General features: G+C 35.1%; 2 protein-coding genes across 3 annotated transcripts in view; one reads left to right on the top strand and one right to left on the bottom strand.

Annotated features, from left to right (window-relative positions):
* csnk2a2a (casein kinase 2, alpha prime polypeptide a) overlaps positions 1-27069 on the top strand; it is a 471730-nt gene that overhangs the window by 115761 nt on the left and 328900 nt on the right. The window lies entirely within an intron of this gene.
* dpep1 (dipeptidase 1) lies at positions 36-24131 on the bottom strand. Of its 2 annotated transcripts, NM_001320118.1 has the most exon segments (11): positions 36-378; positions 421-652; positions 751-888; positions 5479-5554; positions 5652-5736; positions 11280-11456; positions 13254-13323; positions 14337-14487; positions 17396-17528; positions 18007-18133; positions 22767-22977. In NM_001320118.1, coding segments are annotated over 10 exon segments (1245 nt in total). In that variant the 5' UTR covers positions 22886-22977; the 3' UTR covers positions 36-378; positions 421-483.

Below are 27069 nucleotides of genomic sequence, written 5' to 3'. Positions count from 1 at the left end.
GGAATCTCAGGGTTCAAAAAACAAATATATCAAAGCACAGAGAAAATCACCTTTAATGTTGTCTAAAATAAATTCGTAACGATACATAAAACCCAAAATAAGTTTTGATACATGTACAGAAGGTTATGTGATAAATGTATTCATGGAACATGAGCTTTACTTAATACTCTAATGATTTTTGGCATAAAAAAATCTATATAAAAAATTACATTGAATGTTCTTCATATTTTAATAGTTTAATTAAAATTCCAAACATCCAAAAAAGAATTTTTTTGCCACTAATGTACCATATATATATATATATATATATATATATATATATATATATATATATATATATATATATATATATATATATATATATATATATATATATATATATATATATATATATATATATATATATATATATATATCAATCACTTTTTTAGTCTTACATGTTTTGTAAGACCCGAAACCGTTGACAATCCAAAGTAAGGCTGATTACAACAACTTGTTTAGCAGTGCTAGAACCAGGACAAGTGAATAGAAAGACTGTGTGCAAGTTGAGCTGGATTTATCAGAATAACCATAGTCTGTCCTGCAGGGGTTCTGGACTTCTTTAAGAGGAATGGGCTTATCATCTGGTTTAATATTTCTCAGGCTGTCTCTTACCTAATAAAACATGAAAGTTAGTTAGATAAAAATGTTTGACCAGACAAACCAGTTTGTTTTAGCATGTACTGTATACATAGCGTGTGTCAGTTTCTTACATTCTCAACGTCTTTGAACACTCTCAGGAGATTTCCTCCCAGTGCATCTTTGATCTCATTATCTGACCAACCACGCCTGAGAAGTTCAACCACCAGGTCTGGATACTTTGACACATCTTCTAGACCAACCGGCACCCTGATCAAAACATAATATTGTTTGATTGGTTAATTTTTTTGTTAGGGTTATGGTTAGGGGTGGACATTATTTTTACTTTACCCTGAAATACCGTGAAATGCTTTGCAATTTTGTTTAAAGTGTGACAAAAAAAAACAAAAAAAAAAACAGGCAATAGTATTCTGTTCGGGCAGATACCAGATTGTTCAGAAGATTTGGCAAGAAACTGAAGTATAAGGTAATGTCAACAAAAATTGTTGATCCATTTTGACGGTAGTGACAAAATTCAAGCTTTGGATGTTTCTATTTTATACATTAGATATAGATAACCTATGATCTATATCAGTGGTTTTAAATTAAACTCCTGATGGGCCAAAGCTCTGCATAGTTTAGCTACAACTACCTCTAACTCACACCTGCTTAGTCTCTAATAGTCTTGAACACCTTGATTAGTTGGATCAGCAGTGTTTGATTAGGTTTGGAGCAAAACTGTACAGAGCTGCAGTCCTCCAGAAATCGAGTTTGAGACCTATCATCTGTAAAGATATACAGTGGGTGACACTTTAAAGGGAGCATTCCCACCTGGAAGGGCACCGCCGCACTAAAGGATTAGGATGGTGTATTAAAAATAACCACAGTTTGCGACCAAGCATTACAATTCCTTTATTAATCTTTAAAAACTTGTTAACAAGCTTTATTATCATTGTTAAGTGAAATGATGAGTCACTTTGGATAGTAAAATTAAAGAAATAAAAGATAACTTAAATGAAAGTACAAACACACATACATAAATAAGTAGGCCTTAATAAATAAATAAACAAAGCAGTATTTTAGCCTAAATAGAGAGATGTACAGTGTTTGTTATTTTAAAGTGACATGACTAAGGCAGTCAATGAATAAGCTTTTTCATTTACAATTTCTTTTTCATTTTACATTTTTCTTGTTGATTATATTTTACTATCTGTAGAAAATATAATTAATTTCTCAGAGTTATCCTTGATTCTCTGTTAGTATGTTGTGTATGTTTTGCCTCAAGAGATGTTAAATCATTTACCTTACAGTCATTCTTTACCATATATATTTTTATATTCTATACTATATTTTGTATGCTCTTTGAAATTATATGCTAACCAAAACTGGCCTTTGAGCAGATGTATTTTGCATACTAATGAGGCATTTCGCAGAAAGAGCTATCTTGGACAAGAAATATGCAGCAGAAACAATAAAAATAGCATGTGTCTCTCGCCTCTGATTTCCTGTGAAAACATATTGGAGCATATGTAGGTCTCTAAGCATGTGCATTTAACTGGTCCAGTTCTTCTGTGCAGAAAAGCTGACAGAGACAACCCGCCTTCTCCTTCTTCTGTGTATAAAAACTGGGTCTTTAGTCTTAAAAGAACACTCGCAGAGGGCCTGGTGTGTTCTCTTGGATAGCATAGCATAACCAATAGGACACATTTGTGTGACCCAGGGCCCTAATCGAATTATTCATTTGTATTTAATAAATTACTAATATTTTTTAAATTGATCTCCGCCTCCTGAGTTTGTATTGAACAAGCATGGAATTGATTATAAATTCCAACATATCTCATTTCATGTCTCAATTATTGTGCACAAATAATAATAAACAAATTATTAAATAGGTCCAAATAATTATCTATTTAAACATATGAGATAAGACTGATACTGATTTTAACATGATACTGATAAAAAACAAAACTCAAAAAACAAAAATACTTTAACTGATTAAAGAGTTTTTTATTTTAGGTAAATTTACTTTCACGTACTAGATACTAAAACAAAATAATGCACTTTTTACTCCACCTGCTCAGAGATGAGATAGTGGTGTTTAATTTATTAACATGCAAAAATTTAATAGTTGATGAATTGGAAATTGTCTGCTTGTGAATTAAGCTGACAATGAGTCTCCATAAAAAATGCTGATTCTAATTGGGTTCTGATCTGATCTGATTAGGGTTTAGCATGTGAATGTGGTTTCACATGTTTTTGCTTGAATTATCAGTGTGCTTTAGACTATGACAAGTTTTGGTAATACAAAGTTCTTGCAAGACTAAACATTCATGACTTTATACTTTTACCTTCATTACTTAAGTGAATTAAAAAATAGAGGACTTTTAAAAGAAAAAAAAAGGAGGACACTTTTACTGAAATAGTATTTTATTAGGGTACATGTACTTCTACTCAAGTGCCTAATTTACTTGTACATCATCCAGCACTGGTATGTGATACTGTTTATTTGTCAACCTGTTTTAAAGGGGTCCTAAATTATATTTTAAAAATTTTGATCCACTCGTAATATTAAAATAATTTTGCATAAAAACTGCCTGTGTTTTTTTAATTATGATATCTAAAGCCATTCTTTGAAAGTCTTTCAGAGCAAAGAACCTATATAAGAGTATATGCACATATGAAACCTAAATGTGCTGCATATATGTGTGTATATGACAAACATTGGCAAAACTGAGATGCATATATGTGCATATACAGGCCAGGTGACCTGTATTGCTTTTTTATATACACATATAAGCCCTTTATGTACATACAAGATACGTCTCCTATTCAGCTCATATCTCACTTTGGCAACTATCAAACATGAAACTTAGTTTATATTTTCTATTATCAAGGCAATATCTAAAACTAACTAAATGCAAAAACCTTATGTGTGTGCGAACACTTGACATATCACATTTAATTAGCATGCATTGGAATTTAACTATGACTAATAAATGAGAGGAGATGGAAAGCTATGATGTCTACACATTTTCCTGAAACATTTACAAGGTCAATACCATCTTGTATGAAGATTTAGGTGAAAAGAAGGAAATGTATAACAAATTGTTTTGTAGTCTTTTTTTTTTCCTCCCTGTTTTTTGTCTTATTTTTGTTCTTGTACTATTTTATTCTTGTACTTTTTGATTTCTTCTAAAGTATATATATATGTGTATATATATATGTGTGTGTAATTATATATATATATATATATATATATATATATATATATATATATATATATATATATATATATATATATATATATATATATATATATATATTTATTTATACAACAGTTCTGTCTGGTTCTTGAATCTGATTGGCTGATAGCCGTGATAAATTTAAGTTATATCAGCACCCGTACAGCCTCTTTACCCTTTGTGTATTACTCCGCCCACATACAGCCAGCAAAAAGCAGACACTACAGATCTAAAGTTTAAAAGATGCTTGCTCAACTGTTTAAATTACAGTTAATGATTTGAATCCAACGCTGAAGAAAGTAGTTCCTTATACAAAAAGGTTTTTGAAACTCTCTGCGTTTGATTTTCTTTTTTATATACACAATTATGCCGTCTAATTGTTGCATAAACGCAATATCACACGAGTAGCAGTGCGATATGGCTGTATATCGGCACTGGTGGGGGCACTAAGGCACTTGGCCTCTGGCCACACGCCTCCCACCAGTGCCGATATACAGCCATATTGCACTGCTACTCGTGTGATATATATATATATATATATATATATATATATATATATATATATATATATATATATATATATATATATATATATATACATATATGTGTGTGTGTGTGTGTGTGTGTGTGTGTGTGTGTGTGTGTGTGTGTGTGCCTATACATATAATATAGAAAAACGACCAATTTTATATATGTCATATATTAAAAAAATTATCTAAACCTATATTAAAGCATAAATATTTATATAGGTTATTTCCGTGTTAGAAAGCTGTCACTGGGGAGTTACAGCACCTTTTCAAAAGTTACACGTTTTACCTAAAGGGTCCATAAGTATACATTAAAGGTAGACTTTAAGACTACCTTTAAATTAATACGGGGTACGTTTGTGGAACGTTTTATTAAAATGTACAGCTTAGATGCTACTAGTAACCTTATTAAAACATACTCTACCTACCCAATGACAGATTTTGGTACCTTTTTCTGAAAGTGTAAACATGCCAGCATTAACTATAATTTGGTAAAAGTTAATGACAGATGGACATGGTGACAGATGACGTGACATAGGTTAATTTTTTACAAATAGTACAATATTTAACAGTGCAATAGGCTTTAAATAATGCTAACTTGTTAAAGTATTAAATGTGTCTTGGCAGCTTGGTTTAAAATAATTTTTATATTAATATTATTAATAATAACAAGATACAGTAGACCAGGGGTGTCAAACTCAATTCCTGAAGGGCCGCAGCCCTGCACAGTTTAGTTCCAACCCTGCTCCAACACACTTACCTGTAGGTTTCAAACAAACCTGAAGGACTCAATTAGTTTGATCAGGTGTGTTTAATCAGGGTTGGAACTAAACTGTGCAGAGCTGCGGCCCTTTTGGAACTGAGTTTGACACCTGTGCAGTAGACTAACAGAAAATTTTGGAGTTTTCAAATTTTGGAGTCTTTTATATTCCACTGGCCTCTGAGTCAAAAGATCTTTAATATCTCAGTTGTCCCTCTTTAAAAAAACCTCATGATATACTTTACACATGCTTGGCAATGAGCTGTGCAATAACTCTACATGATCATTAGATAACAATACAGGTAGTTCCTTGACTAATCATCATGCCTACCTTGGCACACCATCATAATCGCCTCCAAATCCAATGATACTGGCATCAGCCACTTTCTTGATGTGGTCGAAGTGATCTGAATTTCACATATAGATATTAATGTCTTGCTTTTGTATCTGAAAGTGTTCAATAAGTACAGTTGACTTAGACATTGCTTTTAATGTATAACTCACCAGCCACATCTGAGAGGGTAGCATGTTCATTGCAGGTTACATAGTCATTAAAAAAATTAACCATGACAATCCCCCTGTTTGTTTTCTGAAACAGAAATTCCAAAAACTGATCATATGAAAAACATTATTAAAAAACAAAACATTTAAATATTTCTTACAATAATGTCTTAGTAAGATGATGTACAACTGCTAGATTTATATTCAAATAAATGCAATGTATTTGGTTTATTGTTAGCAACAAGATGTTGTTTTTCGCACTGTAAAATCAAATTCAGTTTTTATGCAGTTCCAAAGGATTGTGACTCAACGCTCTTGTTACTGTTGATATCCCTGTGTCTTCAAGTATTTAGGAAACTTACAGTGTTGCCATTCAGACATGATAATGGATGTTTTATGTCTGACATGCCCACCGTGGTTGGGTGTAAACCTTTTTTGGGAGCCAAAACAAATCTCCAAACAAAAACAAATGTAGGTTGCTATATGAAACAACTCATACTGATTTTGGCAAAGCTAGACATGTTTCTGGGTCAACATAATGTAATGCTGAATTCCTGAAATCACACGGAAATGATTGCTTAAAAAAATGGTGTAGACAGTAAACGTATTTTTCAAATCTGTTTAGACAATCTAACCCCAATAGTTGACTTTACTTTAAAATTGTGTGGAAATCTGTTTCAATAAATGAGCCAAAGTTTGTAAATGAAGTGAAACTAACATTAATAACATGAATTAACATCCCATTAAGCAAAGTGTCCAAATTATGTATTTTAGACACTTTTGAATAAATCTCTCAAAATCACAGCATAGAATCATCAAACAGCACCAGCGGCTTTACTTATTACTGTACAAACCATTTGACTCTATTTCTGAATCTACGTCTGCTCAAGTCCTTATTTACATTGATCGAGAACTACGTTTTAAAGGGTACATATGATGAAAATCTTCTTTGTAAGCTGTTTGGACAGAATTGTGTGTAGGTATAGTGTGTCCACTGTCATATTGAATTGATATAAACCCAATATGTCTCTTTTTTTTAATTTCCTGGTGTTGAAATAAGATCTAAATCCCAGTGATTCTGAGACTTCAAAGTGACAGAGGAGTGTGGTTTTCCCCACCCACCAAATTGATTGACAGGTGCCATGTTTCTATAATAACATGTATACACATGTCCACAGAACATTATTTTGCAAAGAAACTGGGATTAAAATATCCCAACTCTCTGTGATTTGTATGTTTTTAAAACAGAACATCTTTGTAATAAAGAGAGTAAAATTTATATGTAATTGTTAGCCGCTATAATCACCCTGGACGAATGATCTCAGTAAACGCTAATATGTCTGTGTTTGTCTACTGAAAACAACATTTGTGTGTGACTCATCATTTCAGAAAGGCTTGAATAAACTCCAACACAAATACATGAAATAAACTTACTTGGTATTTTTGACTAATGAGCTGTTTTTCAGCTTCATCTGTGTCTGGTTCTATCACTGACAGCTGTTTATCTGACATAAAGCAGGAAAAGCAAACATGCATGTGGGAGAAGTGTGCAGGGAGAAGCACCTCATTTGCATTTAAAGCCACAGGCTACAAAAACAGCTACACTTTACTCAGACACCACAATGAGCATATCCTGGAAGCTATAATAAATTATTTGGTGGGTATTTTGAGCTGAAGCTTTACAGACACATTCCGTGACACCAAAGTCTTATTTTACATCTTGTAAAAGGGGTAAAATAGGTGCCCTTTAAGAAGTCACTATTGTGGTGAAGAGTGGTTTACTTGGTCTCTTTGATCCTTCATTCCTCATGTTTACTTCTATTTGTTTGCTGAAACTCAGTTTTGATTCACTGATATTGTCAGTGATTTAATTTTGAATTATGCTATGTAGTAATCTCTAAACTGATAATAGAATACATTATTTAGGCCCAGCAAAAAATAGGTTATGTTTTAAAAACACATTAAACATCTGAATCTGAATGAAACACAGCATGCACTTTGGCAAAATAAATAAATACAAAGTCACCGTTGTTGAGATTCTTGCTGATTCTTGATGTCTGTCTGTTTTGAGTGTTTCAGATGTTCATTGTGTTTTTAAAGCTTGTCCAAAGTACTGCTGGCTCTCATTCTGCTATCAGTATAGTCTAATCAACACCAGCATCCTTGTTGTAAAGTCATGCTGACAAAGGAAGTTGCGGATCTAAACGCAGGTTTATTAAGAATGGATAGGCAAGCAACAGTCAACAGAGGAGCAAACAGATATATACAGAAAATCCAGAGTCATGGTCGATAAACAGGCAGATGGTCAGAAGGCAGGCAGCAGGCAACATAAACAAACAAACAAAGCAAACCAAAGTAAGGTTCAAAAACACGGAAGGCAAGGAAAATGCATCGTAATGCTCAGAGTACAGTTTTACAGGACTCAGCACTGAAGTGTGTGTGTGTGTGTGTGTGTGTGTGTGTGTGTGTGTGTGTGTGTGTGTGTGCGTGCGTGCGTGCGTGCGTGCGTGCGTGCGTGCGTGTGTGTGTGTGTGTGCTGTATAAATAGTAATCAGTTCATGAGTAGCTTCAGCTGTGTCTGTCTGCAATCATGGGAATCTAGGCCAGCTGTGTGAGTGGTGCATGACAGGATCTTGTAGTCCATTTAATGGCGAATTTTTAGTTCTCTGCAATACTGTGTGTTTGTCAGTGATCTGCACAGGCTGGATTGTTGGTGATCGTGACAATTGTAATATAATTAAAATGTAACCAAGTAGCTTCTTGTTTTGTATTGTCATAACACAATGACATCAATCAAAGACAACCTAACAGCAAAGTTCACTCTTCATCACTTTTGTGTCATCAAATGAAAAATATTTTATTCTTAATAACTGTGACTGAGGTCAAAGTCAAACAGGTTAGCAATAAGTGAAGTTGTTGATGCTGTTTGTGGAGTTGTTTAATGATCCTCTGCTGAGATTGAATGTGCTTTATTTCGGTTGTTTTCGTCTAAAGATGTGACTGAAGTCAGTTGTAGCATTGAACATGTAAAAGCATGATTGCATGCTATTTTTCAGTAAAGTCAACTATTTTGGTTTGTGTATAATGTGATGTTCATTAACTATCTGTTTCACATTGTGCAAAAAAATTAAGCAGTTTAAGGTAATGGATTTCCATGTCAAATTGGCAATAATACACCATACTTTAATAACATGCTGTTATCCAAGTATGAGCAATAGCACTTATTAAAATACTGATATGTTTTTAAGTGTAATAACTGAGAAATTTGTTGTTTGTGTAATGTATATACAAAACCAAATAAGTCTCACTTCCTTTGATTTTTTTTTTTCTAACTCTAAAGTATTAAAAGGCAATAGTGGTTAACCTCACAGTTCTGACTAGTTGATGGCTTTTAGTTAGAACAGATGAAAGATTTCCAGATAGTTGTTAAAATACTCTATAAAGCAATCAGTGAGGAACAAATAGACTGGCACTATTAAACGTTTACTTTACACAAAATTATTGATTTATTCATTTTCCTTCAGCTTAGTCCCTTATTCATTAAGGGTCACCTCAGCAGAATGAGCCGTTAAATATTCTGGCAAATATTTTACGCAGCGGATGACCTTCCAGCCACAACCGAGTACTGGGAAATACCCATACACTCTGACATTCATACACATACACTCATACATTATGGACAATTTAGTTTATCCAATTCACTTATAGTGCATGTCTTTGGACTGTGAGGGAAACCGGAGCACCCGGAGAAAACCCAGGGAGAACATGCAAACTACACACAGAAATGTCAGCTCATTCAGCTGGGACTCGAACCAGAAACCTTCTTGTTGTGAGGCAACAGTGTTAACAACTGAGCCACTGTGCCGCCCCACCCAAAATTATAATTATGTAAATAATTACTCAGTTAAATGATGTTCTAAACCCCTCATCTTCACAACACAAATTAAAATATTTTAGGTCAAATCTGAAAGCTCCTTCATCCTCTTTTGACAGCAAGGTTCACGACCAGAAAAATACCAAAAAACATCCTCAAAACTGATCATATGCCTTTAGTGGTTCAATCATATTATTATCAAGCTACAAGAATACTTTTATAAAAGTATTCTGATTAAACCACTGAATGTATATGGTTCATTTTAAAGATTTTTTTTTTTTTTTGGACTTGCTGCCTATGGAGGATATGCGAGCTCTCAGATTTCACCTAAAATATCTTAATTTGTGTGTTGGAAAAAGGTCTCATGGGTTTGGAACAACATGAGGGTGATTAATTAATGATATAATTTTCATTTTAGGGTATAGTAACATTTTAAGTGTAAAAAAAGCCAGTGTCTTGCTCTAAATATGTGAACAATTTAATAAATTCCTTCAAGATCACTAGAGAGCTACAGGCATGTGTGTTTTATTAGGATTCGTGCTAAACTCTAGACTGTAAATTCATAGTTTTAGGAAATGTGAATTTAATTACCTCGATTTCTCAAATACCGTAGTGCTCATAAACAACTGGCTCTAACAGTCATTAGACATGATAAATGATTGTGCTAAGCTATACTTAGTGGTCACTTATATATATATATGGGCGAGGCAGTGGCGCAGTAGGTAGTGCTGTCGCCTCACAGCAAGAAGGTTGCTGGGTCGCTGGTTCGAACCTCGGCTCAGTTGGCGTTTCTGTGTGGAGTTTGCATGTTCTCATGTGGGTTTCCTCTGGGTGCTCCGGTTTCCCCCACAGTCCAAAGACATGCGGTACAGGTGAATTGGGTAGGCTAAATTGTCCGTAGTGTGTGTGTGGATGTACCCAAGAGATGGGTTGCAGCTGAAAGGGCATCCACTGCGTAAAAAACTTGCTGGATAAGTTGGCGGTTCATTCCGCTGTGGCGACCCTGGATTAATAAAAGGACTAAGCCGACAAAAAAATGAATGACTGAATGAATATATATATGTGTTCATCACTTTATTGCTATGCTTTTAAATAGTGACAAGAGTCTTTCGTCATGGTAGTTATGGTACCTATCCTTTCGTTGAAGGATAGGTACCAAGGAGTTTATATTAAAAGAAACCAATATAAGGGTGTAAACAAGGACTTCAGTTTTACAAGATGCACTCACAAGAACTGTTGTGGGATTACACAATGAGGAATATATTAACAGCAGACAGTCAAATTATTCTTTTATTATGGACATGATCTAAAGAATGAGCAACCTCGCTCATAAAAGACATAAAAACTTTACATGAAAGAATAAACTATTAAGTTCCTAAAACCTTCCTTTGTTACTTGCTATAAGGCAAAAATTTTACTGCCATCTTTAAGATATGAGGGAAACATTATTGGTTCTTTCTATTTACACAATTGTCCAGTTGAACCAATATAAAAACACAATATCATACTCATATCAGTGGGATATGACTTTATATTAACAAAGCTGAGATTACCACAAATAACAGCCTTATTATAGGTCATATCACACAGCAACTTGATTGTAGATAAAATGTTTGTTTCACAAAAGCAATATCTCACAACAGTCTTATATGGCTGGGGTATAAAAAGTAATATGTCACTTATGTAATTATATGACTTGCTATCCATCTCACGATAAACTACAGCATTTGCAGGTTGTAAGTTTATGGTGCACTTACCACTTTTACAAGCACATCATCGGGAACATTTCTCTTGTGTTTGCAGATGCTGTAGGCAGAAGAGTGGCTGAAGATAACAGGGGCTTTGGAGATGTCCAGCACCTGGTTCATCACTTTCTCTGACACATGAGACAAGTCAATCAGCATTCCAATGCGGTTCATTTCCCAGACCACTTGCTGAAAGGATCAAGCAAAATGATGACCACACATGTCACAACAATTTAAAACTTTCTCTAAAGGAAGACAGCAAGTCAGGATAGTCTACTGTATCAACTACCATTTCTCAGCTTAAAGGGCACCCATGATGAAAATAATTTTTTTGAAAGCTGTTTGAAGATATATTGTGTCCACAGTCATATTGGGGTGATAAAAAGATGATAAGTCTCTTTTTAAAATAGGATCCAAATCCCTACCATTTTGAGGCCCACTTGATTGACAGCAGTGTATTAGCATACTTCACAGCCTGATCGCATAAGAAAACATAAGTATTGTTTATGTTTTGTTAGTTTAGTGGCTAATTTATACCAATTTGTTCAGTCATACAAAAATGTATAATTTAGTAAAGGAGGCATGGCACCTACCCCTAAACCCAACCGTCATTGGGTGATGAGCAGATTGTACTAAATTGTATGAATTAGATCGTATAAATTCATACAAATTAGCCACTAAATAAAAAATTTACGAATTGTTTTGAGATTGCTTTGGACTCCGTAGTAACGCATATAATAATATCAACAAGACAAGACATGCGCAAAACAAGTGGGATTAAAAGAAAAAAAGACGGGATAAAGACAATACATTAAAATCGCTGTAATTCATCACTACAGCCATGTGTGTCAGTATAATTTTAAACAAGATGCTTCAATCCTGGTTTGTGGACGTTAAATCAGATTTATTTTGTACAATAACATGACAGATATTGATACATCAGTGGATATTAGCGTGTACCTGTCACATTTGTCATACAAAAACAGTGCAAAGTTAAACGTGTGAGCTGTGAGTGTATGGGTGCGTGAACTTTGTAATGAAATTTTGTGTGACTCATCATTGCAGAAAGTCTTGAATTAACTCCACAACAAATACATTAAATAGTCATTGGGAAAGTTCTTACTGTAGTATTTCTCACTAACATTTTTTGAGATCGGCTTTCTTCATGTCTGTCACTGTGCTGTTTATCTGATGCAAACTAAAAAATAAGACATACTCTGACAGGCACGAACGGTGGACGGGGAGTACAAGCTTATTTGCATTAAGACCATAGGCAACAAAAACAGCTACAATGTGGTCAGAGCTGAAAATTCCAATATTCTGAAAGGTACAATAAATAATCTGATGGGTGTTTTGAGCTGAAACTTTACAGACGCATTCTGGAGACAGTAAAGACTTATCTTAAATCTTGAAAAGGGGGTAAAATAGGTGCCTTTTAACATGGTAAAATTAAAAGTCTATTAATTATAATTAATTAATTGACAACCTAAGTTTCTAAAGTCTAAATTCTTCATAAATGCAATATATAATTTGAAACCAAAAAGTTGGTAATATCAAAATCTGTAACTTCGAAGTACTGTTTTATTATCATTTTTCAAATCTTAGACAAAATTAAGAAATCAATTGGTGATAAGAAACTTAAAATGACCCTTAAAATGCATTTTGATTAGTTTATTGTACTAAATTAATTGTAATTAAGGATGCCTAAACAACACAATGTAGCCTATATATATATATATATATATATATTGCATATATCATGTCTTTATATGGTTCGTAGAATAATACATTTGCGAAAATAAATAAATAAATAAACACATTTTATGGAAAATAATTTTTTTTGTAAGAATATTTCAATAATTTTAAGAATCAATCCAAACTATGACTGACATGTAAATACATTAGGCAGTAACTTTTATTTTATTGTTTGCACAATCATATATTGGTTTAGGTAGTATAACCAAAAGTGTGTTAAATGTGTCTAACCTTGCCGAATTCAGACAAACCAATATTTCTCACAGGATTAGATTCTGTGTCCATTAGCCAGTTGTCTGCCCTAGAAGGAAGTGAGATTACAATGTAGTAATGGAAAAAAAACAACGTCTGCTATTTTAAGAGATCAATTTAAATGTCTTCCTTAATCAGATGTATACGTATGCTAATGTGGCTTTTGTCAATTCCTGAGAAAACTAACATTGCTTTGATTTCAGCCCACACTTTATCTCTAAATGCCAAATCTGTGAAGAGATCATGTTTTGAAGACAGTTGGAACCAGGCCTGGAGTTTCCCTCAATTTCCATTCACTTTCAAAGCAGCTGTCAGTGTGTGATATGGGCGTGTGGCCAAAAAGTACTGTATTTAAAAACACCTTTGGCAGTTCCCTTTCCCGACAGGTTCATGTTTATTTTCTTCCAAACTCATGGGATGTTTTTAAATTTGAATTTCCTTACACTGCAAGATAAACCAGTTTGTACTTTTTTTGGAAGTGAATTCAATTCATGTTATACTGTAAAATGTCAGATACAGTTGAAGTCAGAATTATTAGCCCCCCTTTTATTTTATTTCTTTTTAAAAAATTTCCTAAATGATGTTTAACAGAGCAAGGAAATTTTCACAGTATGTCTGATAATATTTTTTCTTCTGGAGAAAGTCTTGTTTGTTTTATTTTTAAGCTAGAATAAAAGCAGTTTTTAATAAAAAAATAAAATAAAATAAAAATTTTAAGGTCAAAATTATAGTATTAGCCCTTTTAAGCATTTTTTCGATAGTCTACAGAACAAACCATTGTTATACAAAAACTTGCCAAATTATTCTAACCTGCCTAGTTAACCTTTAAATGTTAAATGTTACTTTAAGCAGTATAGAAGTGTCTTGAAAAATATCTAGTCAAATATTATTTACTGTCAACATGACAAAGATATTAGAAATGAGTTGTCAAAACTTTTATGTTTAGAAATGTGTTAAAAAAAATCTTCTCTGTTAAACAGAAATTGGGGGGGGGGGGGGGGGGATAAACAGGGGTGCTAATAATTCTGATTGCAACTGTATGTTTCGAGTAAAGCCACTCACCAGGGTGTGTTGCAGCTGTGTGTGAGAGTAAGATATCGAACCCCCAGCTGGTACATGGTGCGCAGAGTACCCAGACTGCTGTCAATTGAATGCCCACCTTCTACGCCAATCAGACTGGCTGTCTTATTCTGTTCAAATGCATCCATTATATCTGTAACCACATTTTAGTTATATTTTAAATTTTAAAAAGTTATAAATATGCACACATGTTTACATTTTCTCAGATGTTGCAACAGTATATCATTTATTATCTTGGTGCGCGATGGGTGTGATTTTGCCAAGAAGGATGCAGTCCTGGATTACCATCTATGTTGATCTTGAAACATCATTCTTGCTCAATGTAATCCAGACCTAATTCTTATCCTTAAACTTAACCATAAAATAAATTACAGTCAGAGGGTAATAACAGTTGAATAACAATTGTATATGACCTTAACTGCCTTGACTTGGCATAAACTGTAATTATTTTCTCTTAAATCTTATTGGCTTATTGGAATGTTGTTTCTGGATCAACATAAATCCACAGATAGTCCTACTAGGTGAAATCGCACTAACCATCAGTGCCAACCAAGTCATTATTGTTAAGTATTCCTATACATTTCTGGAGATGGCAAAATACATCCCAGGAGGTATGTTTCTTGCAGTTTTTGTTTTCACAAATCCACCAGAGGCTGCTGTGTATGCTTTTTCAGATCTCAAATTTCTCTCGTGAGTGCCATTCGCATCTGCTGTTCTTGCAAAAATTCACCAAAAGCTGCTGTCAACTGACTGATTGAATTACTGACCAACCAACCATTCACCCTCACTCACCTTCTTCCCTAAACCCAACCGATAGTTTTTTTTAAAGCACCGACTGACCTGATCATCCACTTCCCTAAACCCAACTAACAGTGTTTATGAAAGCAGTCTAGAAAAAGAAAAGACCTTGTGGCCATCTTTTTTATCACATCTCCAGATCTTACCACATTCTCACCCTGTTGTTTACTTTCTGGAACCGTTCTTCACCAGACTCAAACACAGTCATCACTGTCAATTCCTCTCTGCTTCTCAAGTCTGTTGAGGTATGCAGCAAGCTACTGGGCTAACTGCTAACAGCTGAAAAGTTGCCTACACTGAGGTAAGAGGTCAGCTGGTATTGCGAAAAGAAGTTGTCAACTGCATTATGCCGCCACGTAGCATTTTTTATAAAGACAATATGCAGCCACACGTAGCTCTGGCTACATAATTCATGCTTTCGAGAAATGTATAAGGGGGGCATTTTAACAACGAGTCCATGTTGATCAGTGCACAATTTGTGATTTTGGACACAAACTGCCCACCAGAGACAAAATAAAATCCATATACATCATATTAGATCATACATTACCAAGTTTTCTAAGATTCCACGACACTCCACAGCCTCTGTTTGAGACAAACTGCTGAGATCTTTTAAAATTCACTGAAAACATAATAAAAATTTCACATCTGTTGGTTTGTCTTTTTAAATATTGTATTAAGTATGACAGTTTTTTAATTGTGGAAACTTTTATATGTCATGATCAAGTCTAATTTGTGAATGCTCAAGCTTCTGTTCTTGACTAATTAATTTCCACTTTAATTATATAAACTTTTAATTATCACACTCAAGTGAAATCTGTGAATGCATAAGCTTCTCTTCTTGATCAATTCAGAGTAAAACATGTGAATTCCTTAAATACATACTCTTCTGACCGGGTCATTTGAATCAGTCAATGATTAACTACAGAAGCACTCTGACCTGATCATTTGAATGTCAATTGTTAACTGCAGAATCACTCTGACTGGATCTTTTAAATCACTGAGTTGATCTGAGATGCAGTCACATCAGTCCAGTTTACAAAACTTGTTCAGTGCGATTTGCAAAATGACTTAACTGAAAATAATCAGCTTTTTCACAAATCAAGCATCTACTAATACTATTCTAACTTTGAGTGATTGACATTTATTTTGACCAATTCAAAATAACAATGTACTACATGTTTTAAGACATCGAGTGGAGTAAAAGGTTTGATATTATGCATAATAATGTAGTGAAGTAAAATCAAAAAGAGCGCATGCTGTACAAAAATAAAACAACACAAGCTCATTCTGAAAACGTAGCACTATATACATTTCTGGAGATCACGAATTACGTAGCCAGAAATACGTATAGCTGCATTTCGTCTTTAAAACTAAGCTACGGAGTGGTAAGCTGTTCCTTTTTGTGCTTACTGTACCAGCTGACCGCTTACCACCATGTGGATTGCTTTTGTGCTGTAACCAGTTGTCAAGGCTCGTTGCATGTGTTGGAGAATTTGAGACAGAGAGCGGAGTTGACCATGACAATGGGGTTCGAGTCCAGTGAAGAACAGCTCCAGAAAGCAGGTAAGACAAAAACAAACAAATAAATACCAAGATGAGAATGTGGTAAAATCTGAAAACGTAGTAAAAATCAGGCTGCCACAAGGACTTTTCTTTTTCTGGATTGCTTTTCAAAATACTGTTGGTTTGGATTAGGAAAGGGGGAGGGTGGGGGACATCGGTCGGTTTGGTCAGTCAGTAAGTCAGTCAGTCGACAGTGGCCTTTGGTGGATTTATGTGAAAACAACAGGTGTGAATGCCACTCACGAGAGAAAATTGAGATCTCAAAAAGCGTACGCAGCGACCTTTAGTGGATTTACATTGTTCAAAAGAAGACATAAACTATGTTTGTGACAAATGAAGGTTGAAATTATGTTAAAATTTTCAGTTTTGAGTGAACTGTCACTTTAACTCTTTTACACAGCATGACATGGCTTTGTGTCTAACACACTACAGACGTAAGGACTATTGTAAATTGTGCAGTAAGCATAATTTAATAAGTTTAATCAGTTCCCTCCTGACTGTAAAACAATAAATGTTTGTTCTTTTCCAGTTCCTTTTTCTTATAATGTCACAAAAGCTAAGGCCTGTTTCTGTGGGTGTACTGAAACCATCACTTTACACCATACAGTACTGACCTTAATTTGATTTACTTTTACTTTGAGTGGGATTTAAATTCACTACATTTTCACATGGCTTACCTTGACTGCTAGCAGCAAATTTGAAATCATCTGGGTATTTGTCACACATCCTGTGAATTACATCAATCTGCTCCAAGGTCTGCCTGACTGCATCTTTGTACTGGGTATCACATGGTACAAAGGCTGCCCAGAACTGCATCAGAAAATTAGAACCATTCACAGTTCATTTTGTATGTGTGTGTTAGGGCTAGGATTTGGGGATAGAATACAAAGTGTTAAAGTAGATTAAATAAACCATTAAACCATTACATCTATGGACAATGTCTGGGATTTTTTTGTGGGGACCAAATAACACCAGCCTTTTTTTTACTTTAAAGGGAATTTCTCATGCACATGATGGTTAATACAGCTTTTAAATCATTCAAAATGAAGTGTTTTGAAAAAGGTAAAACTGCAGAATGTTTTCTGTTAGTGTTTGTGGTAAGGGAATAGGCCAGTTTGTGCATTATAAATTGCATTATGTCTATAGGAAGTCCCCACAAAGATGGCTATACAAGTGTGTGTGTGTGTGTGTGGGGTTTGTGTGTGTGTGTGTGTGTGTGTGTGTGTGTGTGTGTGTGTGTGTGTGTGTGTGTGTGTGTGTGTGTGTGTGTGTGTGTGTGTGTGTCTACCTGTGCTGAGAGGCGCCCATGTTGGATTTTTTCAATGTTGGTGTGTGTGGAGTTTAGTCTGTGCAAGTCCACATCATTCAGCTGATTATTGAACAAGTCTCTCATCTGCCAGGGCAAGTCATTGTGCCTGTTTATTAAGAGATTTATAATAATAATAATAATAACAAAGAAAAGATAATTAGAGAATCCACGAAAAAAAAGTAAATGTCATTGTTCTGACACTTGAAAGATCAATTTTTGTTTTCAATTTTTCAAGGCAAGGCAAGGCAGGTTTATTCAAAGTGCTTTACATAAACAAAAATACAAGACACTTACAATACAAGTATACTGTAAAAAATAAAAACAACAAAGAATAAACAGGATTAAAAAACTGAATTAAAATGTGTTAAAACCAACCCAGGCTCATTCTGATTACTTACTGCTAAATACATATCTGAAGCGGGCCAAATACGTCCCTGGAGGTACATTTTTTTGTAGTTTTTGTTTTCACAAATCCACCAGAGGCAGCTGTGTACGCTTCTTGAGATTTAAAATTTTTATTTGCGCCTGCTGTTCTCGCGTAAAACCACCAGAGACTGCTGTTGACTGACTGATTGAATGACTGACTGATCGACTGACCCACCCTCCTTTTTCCCTAAACCTAACGAATAGTGTTTTCAATAGCACACACTGACCGACCCACCTCCCTAAACCCAACCTACAGAGTTTTAGAAAGCAATACAGAAAAAAAAGCCCACGCCTGATTTTGACCAAAGACGAAAACATAAACCATGTCACTCGTCTAATTTTGAATTGGGGAAAAGTGTAACAGTCAATATTACAAATGAAGCCCCACTTACTAGTACAGGAGCCAATCATCGATTGCTGTAGACTGACATTTCTCCGTGGAGAAGCTCGGATCAGATGTGTGCTTTTACGACAGTTTGGTGGTTAAGAAACACACTGGAATCTCAGCGAACTCTTGCTTCACAGACATAAAAAAAAAAAAAAAATATATATATATATATATATATATATATATATATATATATATATATATATATATATATATATATATATATATATATATATATATTAGGGATGTAACGGTATCAGAATTTCACGGTACGGTAATACCTCGGTATGAATGTCACGGTACGGTATTTATTGAATCATTTACAGGAAAAACAAAACTTTTGAAAATACTCCAAAAAAGTGCCAAAAGTGTCAATGACATACAAATTAGCCATCTATCTGTTAGCTTTGAAACAGGAACTTCAATTTTAATAACAAAAAATTATTAAACCATGTAAAAAAATAAAGTTTCAATTTAGTATTGTTGAAAACTCATCACATTTAACATTTAATCACTCACTTAGATAGAGATGGGTTTAAAGGAAAATTATCATATAACTATAATCTGGTAAAAGCTGGTATCTCTGGGTATTTACAATGTCCCCTGCAACAGAAAAAACCCCTCTCATTTGGGACTGAGGATTCTGGGACAAGAGAGATATGACTTGGCCCATGTTGACAGCAGTGGGGTAACGTTGTGCATTGTCTTTCCCCCACTTGAGAAGACAAGCCATGAGTGAGATAGAGGTCTCTTTGCGGTACAAGTCAATGTCTGCATCAATCTGAACAGTGTGCTGTGTTTCTGCAGTCCCCATGACTGTTATTAGTCGTATTCCCCAACTTGCAGGCACGTGCACACATAGGGCTCAACCTGTGCAGTGCACATGCCCTTTTTAGTCTTGGATAGAAAATGCCCTTCCAAAACGATCAAAAGTGCCCCCGCGACGCGACACAACCTCCGTCCAGTCCAGCCCTTCAGTAGGCGCGCGACAACACCTCTCTTGAGTATGCGCGCTCAACCCCCCCTCGGCGCTTTACAATACGCACGCCACAACACAGCTGATCAGAACGCGCGCGACAGCACCGCTATTCAGCACGCGCGCGGCGACAACACCCGCTTTAGGTTCGATCATTTCCATCTTTTTTTCATCTCCGCTACTAGCAGCACACTCCATTTCCGCATTACTGGATCTGTAGCGACAACAGACCGCAAAGGATTATGGCCACGCCGGGGCTGATGGGAAATGAAGTTTCAGCTACCTCCCGTTCGCTTCATTCGCCTGAGCAAATTTTCTCAGAAGACCTATAGTTTTACCGAGTCATGCGACTTCGGTAATATCGAAAAAATTTAATATTGCGGTATGACGGTATTTACAATATCGTTACATCCCTAATATATATATATATATATATATATATATATATATATATATATATATATATATATATATATACAAATAAAGCTTGATATATGTATTTTTAAATTACTTAAGTGTACTTGATAACAAAAGAAATTAGTTAAGCAAACGACAAACTGAAAAATGGCCGTTTTCCTATCCTTTTTTTCTTTGAAAACAGAATGGATGAAAAATAACCTGATTCGCCCTGTCAAACGCACATCAGATAACAGCAACCACTCAAACGCCTACAAACTTGTACACAGAGTCTCTTTAATTTCTGGTGGAGATTCGCCTTCAAGGCAAAGTTGTGAATTACTTCAGAAGAGCAGTGTGATCTGACGAGGCATTACCCAGATGATGATAATGTGTAAAACGGCCTTAAATAAGGTTGGTGTCATGATCTCGTTCCTTTCGAGTGCGCATGCACATTAGCCTGGGCAACCTGAAAAAAATGCTGATCTTTTTTTATGTAACTGCAAACTTGGCAAAAAGTTTTGGAGAATTTGAAGTTTCCCTATTCAGACCAAATGCCCAAGCAAACTGCCCAAAAGACAATTCAAAGATGGTTGCTGAGAGAAATTACTTGCCTTAAGGGACGTTTTGACCACATTTTCAGATTTTACCACATTCTTACCCTGTTATTAACTTCATACATTTTCTTGTCCGCTTATTCCCTTTATTAATCCAGGGTCACCACAGCGGAATGAACCACCAACTTATCCAGGAAGTTTTTAGCAGCGGATGCCCTTCCAGCCGCAACCCATCTCTGGGTAACATCTACACACACACACACACATTCACACAAACACTCATACACTACGGACAATTTAGCCTAACCAATTCACCTGTACCGCATGTCTTTGGACTGTGGGGGAAACCGGAGCACCCGGAGGAAACCCACGCGAACGCAGGGAGAACATGCAAACTCCACACAGAAACACTACCTATTGCGCCACAGCTTCGCCCCTGTTATTAACATATTTATTTTATTCCTCTCCTTTATTTTAACTCCTCCCTGCATCTTAAGTACACCAACGTACATGGCGAGCTACCACAAAAACTGGTAACAGTGGGAAACCCATCCACACTTAGGTAAGTGGTCAGCTGGTAATTGTAAAAAGAAATGGCGTCATACCAGCCTGTGGCGTTCGTTATAAAGATAAAATACTGCAATACATACTTCTGGTTCCATAATTTGCGATCTCCGGAAATTTATATAGGGGGATGTTTTCAGAATGAGCCTATGTTGGTTGAAACAGGTTTTAAAGGAATTAAAAAAGAAAAGAAAGACATTGAAACCTTATTTGACTAATTGATATATTCCATAAAAACTTCATGACAAACAGCACCCAATTAATTCTGAAAAAGTTGTAAAATGCAATGAAGTCAAGAATGTCTGTCTGAATTGTCAGTACTCAGTTACACTTCATTTTGGTTGTCCATTTGAGTATTAGTAGACTGTCTGCTTAATATCTGTTGATACTGCTCCTTCAGCAGACATTTAACTGACTGTAAGAAACTTTGCAAGTACATGTAACTTACACTAACCCCAACCCTAACCCTAACAGTCTACTTATAATCTAATGAGAATAAGTTGGCATGTAGATGCAATGTAACTTAGATTCAACAAGCGGATCATCAAAATAAAGTGTGATCCGGTAATCTTTACCTTGTTAAATTGATAAAATAGAAAAAAGCATTTTTTTCACTAGCAAATTTAACTGTACTTTATTAACATATTTATTTATATATAAATATAAATTATATTTATATATTGAATGCTTCACCACAATCAAAAAAACTTGGAACAGTGACATATAAAAAAGTTATAGAATATACAAATTAAATGATGCACAATTAACAGAAACAGTGAAGTTTGGTGGGTACAATGAACATGCTGGACTGGCCTCTCTGCAGTCCAGGTTTTCATTTCCAAAACTAGCATTAGCCAACTAAGTTGTAAGTTCCGTTGTCATTATAGTTCAGTGATTTGGTGTTTCAGTGGAAAGATGGATTCGGGAAACACCAAATATCTGAACTATAATTGTGACAACTGAAATTGCGACCTTAATGCAGCCCTGGACTGCAGAAAAGGGTGTAGTTAGAAGTATAGTACACGGTTATGTTCTATTCTGAGTTATCCTAATGATGTCCTATTCCTGTTAAAAAATAAATAAATCAATATGTTAAAGGAATACTTTTAAATCCATAAAAAGAAATGTTAGCTAGGATTCAATAAGTTCAAGAGACCTTCACTTCTACAGCACAATGTAGATTGTGTCAAAGCAGCTTTACAGAGAAGAGCTAAACTCAGCAATGCAAAGACAATTTCTTCGAGATAGATAGATAGATAGATAGATAGATAGATAGATAGATAGATAGATAGATAGATAGATAGATAGATAGATAGATAGATAGATAGATAGATAGATAGATAGATAGATAGATAGATAGATAGATAGATAGATAGATAGATAGATAGATAGATAGATACAGACAGACTGACAGACTGACAGACAGACTTACCCATCTATAAGTGGGGTTTCATCCATCAGTTTCAGTGCCCGGTCCATCAATTCATCTGCTTCAGAGCTGAATGAGAAAACCAAGAGCACTAAACATAAAATCTTGACCCATTCCATCATCACCACACTATTTAGCCACTGTTACTCCCGAAATAACACTTGTTTTGCTCACTGCTAGATGTTTATCCTCCTCTCTGTGTAAAGACACACTAATTCTGAAAAACCAGTCAAGGATTAGGTTCCCATAATAATTATGAACTTTGCCAAATGTCAGTTAATGTATAATTTAGGGCTGTAAAATTGCTCCATAAACACGACAACTGTCACATAAAAGCCATGTCTTTATTTTAATGATAGAGTAAGGTGATGTAAGTGATTGTGGTAAAGTACATCATGTGATACTTTTTTCAATTTCACGTTTAAAGTCCATCTGCTTCAGTCTCTGGACAATGTATTTAGAGAGATTACTATGACTGGAGAGACTTAAATACAGCTTAGATTTTAACCTGCATATCGTCCATGGTACACAAAATTATAGCAGTACAGGAAGGCTAAGGGGTTAATGTATACCATCATTAGAATGACATGTTCCCATACATAAAAAACATATGTATACTCTATAACTGAAGAACACAGATGATACACTGCTAGGCTGTACTTGAATTGGTAACACTTTACTTTAAGCGAGCATTCATTAGACTGTCATGAAATGTTTATAATTATGACATGAAACATTTTATGCATGCTTATGTCGTTAAGTGTCATTTGTTCATTTGTCAGTGTCATTTTAAAATCAAAGGTGACATTGATTGATTTGTCCTTGTTATGACTTGACATAACCAAATACATCACAATCTTGACATTATCAAGACAACATAATTCCCCTGTAAACCCAACTGTTGTCCTGTCCTTACTAAAGATATTACGTTAATATAGCTTGACCTTGCTTAATATTCATTCATTCATTTTCTTGTCGGCTTAGTCCCTTTATTAATCCGGGGTCGGATTTACAGCGGAATGAACCGCCAACTTATCCAGCAAGTTTTTACGCAGCGGATGCCGTTCCAGCCACAACCCATCTCTGGGAAACATCCACATACACATTCACACACACACTCATACACTACAGACAATTTATACTCCATTCACCTGTACCGCATGTCTTTGGACTGTGGAGGAAACCGCAGCACCCGGAGGAAACCCATGCAAAGGCAGGGAGAACATGCAAACTCCACACAAAAAACAGCAACTGAGCCGAGGTTCGAACCAGCGACCCAGCAACATTCTTGCTGTGAGGCGATAGCACTACCTACTGCGCCACTGCCTCGCCCTCTTGCTTAATATACTAAGTTTTAGCATCAAAACCTAAACATGAATGTTAACCATAAGGCAGCAAAAATTCTTTGAACTTTTTTTTTTTTTTGATGGTCCATTTGTTGAATTTAAGTTATATTGCATCTGCATGCCAACTAATTCCCATTGGATTATAAGTATACTGTTAGGTTGGGATTAGGGTTGGGGATAGGGTTAGGGTTAGTGTAAATTGATTGGCAAGTTTCTTATAGCCAGGTTAATGTCAGTTGAATGAGCAGTATCAACAGACATTAAGCAGACAGTCAGTAATACTCAAATGGACCATCAAAATAAAGTGTTACCTAACATTTTAATTTCTTTAAACGATTCACCATGTCTCTGTTTAAATAATTGGCTGCGCTTGAAATTCAGCCCTGACAAGAGTGCTGATTGGTCAATATATGTTGTATGACACAAGGTGGTCATTTTGCTTGTGATGCTGAATTCTGCTGAAGCAAAGCAGGACAGAAGCACTACCTGAACCCATCTGACTAAAAAGAAAAGTTAAATTAGTAAGTATATTAAACTGCTTATACACATTTTTCTTAATTGATATACATGCAGGGGGTAGCGCTGTCCGAGCAAGAAAGTCGCTGGTTCGAATCCTGGCTGGGTCAGTTGGCATTTCTGTGTGGAGTTTGCATGTTCTCCCCATGTTTGCGTGGGTTTCCTCCGGGTGCTCTGGTTTCCCCTTTAAGTCCAAAGACATGTGCTATAGGTGAATTGGGTTAGCCAAAATTGTCCATGGTGTATGTATGTATGTCCTGGTCCTCCAGGTTGGGTGTTGATTGTTGGGCTAATAACCCACCTCGTAAAAATGAGATGTTATGAAACACCAACATATTGTGGCAAAATTTCAACTCCAATATACAGCCCTGGGAGTAAGTAACAAGATTATAAAGTAAAAAAGTAAAAAAGGCAGAAAAAATTGGAGGTTTAGTCTATTAGACATTTTAAGTTATCTATACTTAAACATTTAAGTTAATTCAATGAAGAGACCACATTTGGTCAACTCAATAAAATAAGTTGTCAATTTCCCATTAAGCATTGGAGGCTGAAGTATGAAAAGGAGCGCTATCCAGCTGAAGAATTTGCCCTCTCCTGTGGTTTGTAATGCAATGCAATGTTTTGTTGTTGCCATCCACTCTGCAGATCTCTCACACACCCCCATAATGAATGGAAATCCAAACTATGATTTTTCCTTCACCAAACTTGACTGATTTCTAAATCTTGGCTCCATGTGAGTTCTAATAGGTCTTTTGCAGTATTTGTGATGACTGCGATGCAGTCAAACAGACGATTAATAGTATGGCAAAAATCAACCTTCTGCCACTTTTCCAAATGATCAACTAGAAATCAAGTTATTATTATTTTGTTTCCACAACTTGCATCAATGACAAGACGTTTGTCAGGTAGTGTAGTGTATTTTGAAGAATACTGTTGGACGGCACCCATTGATTTTTATAGTAATTATTTCCTACTATGAAAATTAGTCGTCACCTTGGATTTATAAGGTTCTATATGCATTCTAAATGATTTTGAGATATTGAGCTTCAAAGTTTTTGCATTCCATATATAGCAAACAGTGTGTGTGTAACATTTGTTTTTTAAATAAAAAAGTCTTAAAATGTTATCAAATTATAAAAAAAAAAATCCCATAATGTAAATGCATTGTCAAGTAATAAGAATATGTCAATAAATCAATTTTGACAAAAATGTCAGCTAAAAACTATTAGAAATTATTCTAAGGTGATGAAGTTGGTACCAGCATTTTCAAAATTTCTTCATTTGTGTTCAACAGAAGAAAGAAATCAAAAAAGTTTAAAACCACATAAGGGGAGAGTAAATTGTGAGATTATTTTCACTTTAGGGTGAACTATGCTTTTGTATAACGTGAGAAAAATGTTTTTCACAAAACCTTGCAGTATTTGTATTGTAGCACAAGTGAATTGTATGCTATGAGGAAACTGAATGCAACTCCGTCATTGCAGCAAAAATTAACACATAACCTTTAAACTTTCGAATTGAGGATGTTTCATTACCACAGTACGATAATAATCAAGTGGTCTGACACTTTTATCCACAGTCACTGACTCAAGGTCGCAATGCTCATGACTCACAACCTGTTGCTTATGGTGAAAGAAGCAGCTTTTTAAAAGTACAGTTCTGTTACTACTTTCTGTATTAATCTTGACACATAAAGACCATGTTTCACAGCATGTTTCTGTTCCTAGAAATTGATTTACACTTCCTGGAAAAAAACGTATGACATGCCAATTATCTTTATTTTTATTCTTCATCAGAAACTAATTATGTGGAAAAGTGGAGTTGGTTTATGGAAAGCACCCTGATTGGACAACAAGTCACTATAATCTTAAATTGTCATTCATAAATCATTTCTCACAAAACCGGCTGGGTTGCCATTTATCATCTAAAAAAACTAGTATCTTTTGTAACATCTTTTTTTTTTTCAAGCACATCCTCTTAGCTTAAATTAACCTCCTGCTGAAACACCACAAAATAAAATTTACCCATGTTTTTTCCTATAGCTCTTCCTGTTGGCTCAAACTATATACCTGTCAAGCAATAACTCAGTTTGAACATACCTTAGATATAAATCTTATCTTATATGTGATTACTTTACAACATGTCCTGTATTTCAAGAAGACAATGCAAAATCATAAAAATATTCCTTTCGGCTTGAGAGAAATGAATCTGTAACAGAATCTTGTCTTGGCATTTATGTGTTTTTCCAGCCTGATCTCACGAGAAAACATAAGTATTTTACGTATTGCCAGTTTAGTGGCTAATTCGTACGAATTCGTACGAGTTCAGTCGTACGAAATGGTACGATTTTAAAAAGGAGGCGTGGCACCTGACCCCACCCCTAACCCCAACCGTCATTGGGGGATAAGCAAATCGTACTAAATTGTACGAATTAGATCGTACGA

This window comes from Danio rerio, chromosome 7, assembly GCF_052040795.2.
Source record: "Danio rerio strain M-AB ecotype USA chromosome 7, GRCz13ab, whole genome shotgun sequence".
Lineage (NCBI taxonomy): Eukaryota > Metazoa > Chordata > Actinopteri > Cypriniformes > Danionidae > Danio > Danio rerio.
The sequence above is the reverse complement of the archived record's forward strand: the minus strand, read 5'-3'. Positions and strand labels throughout refer to the sequence as shown.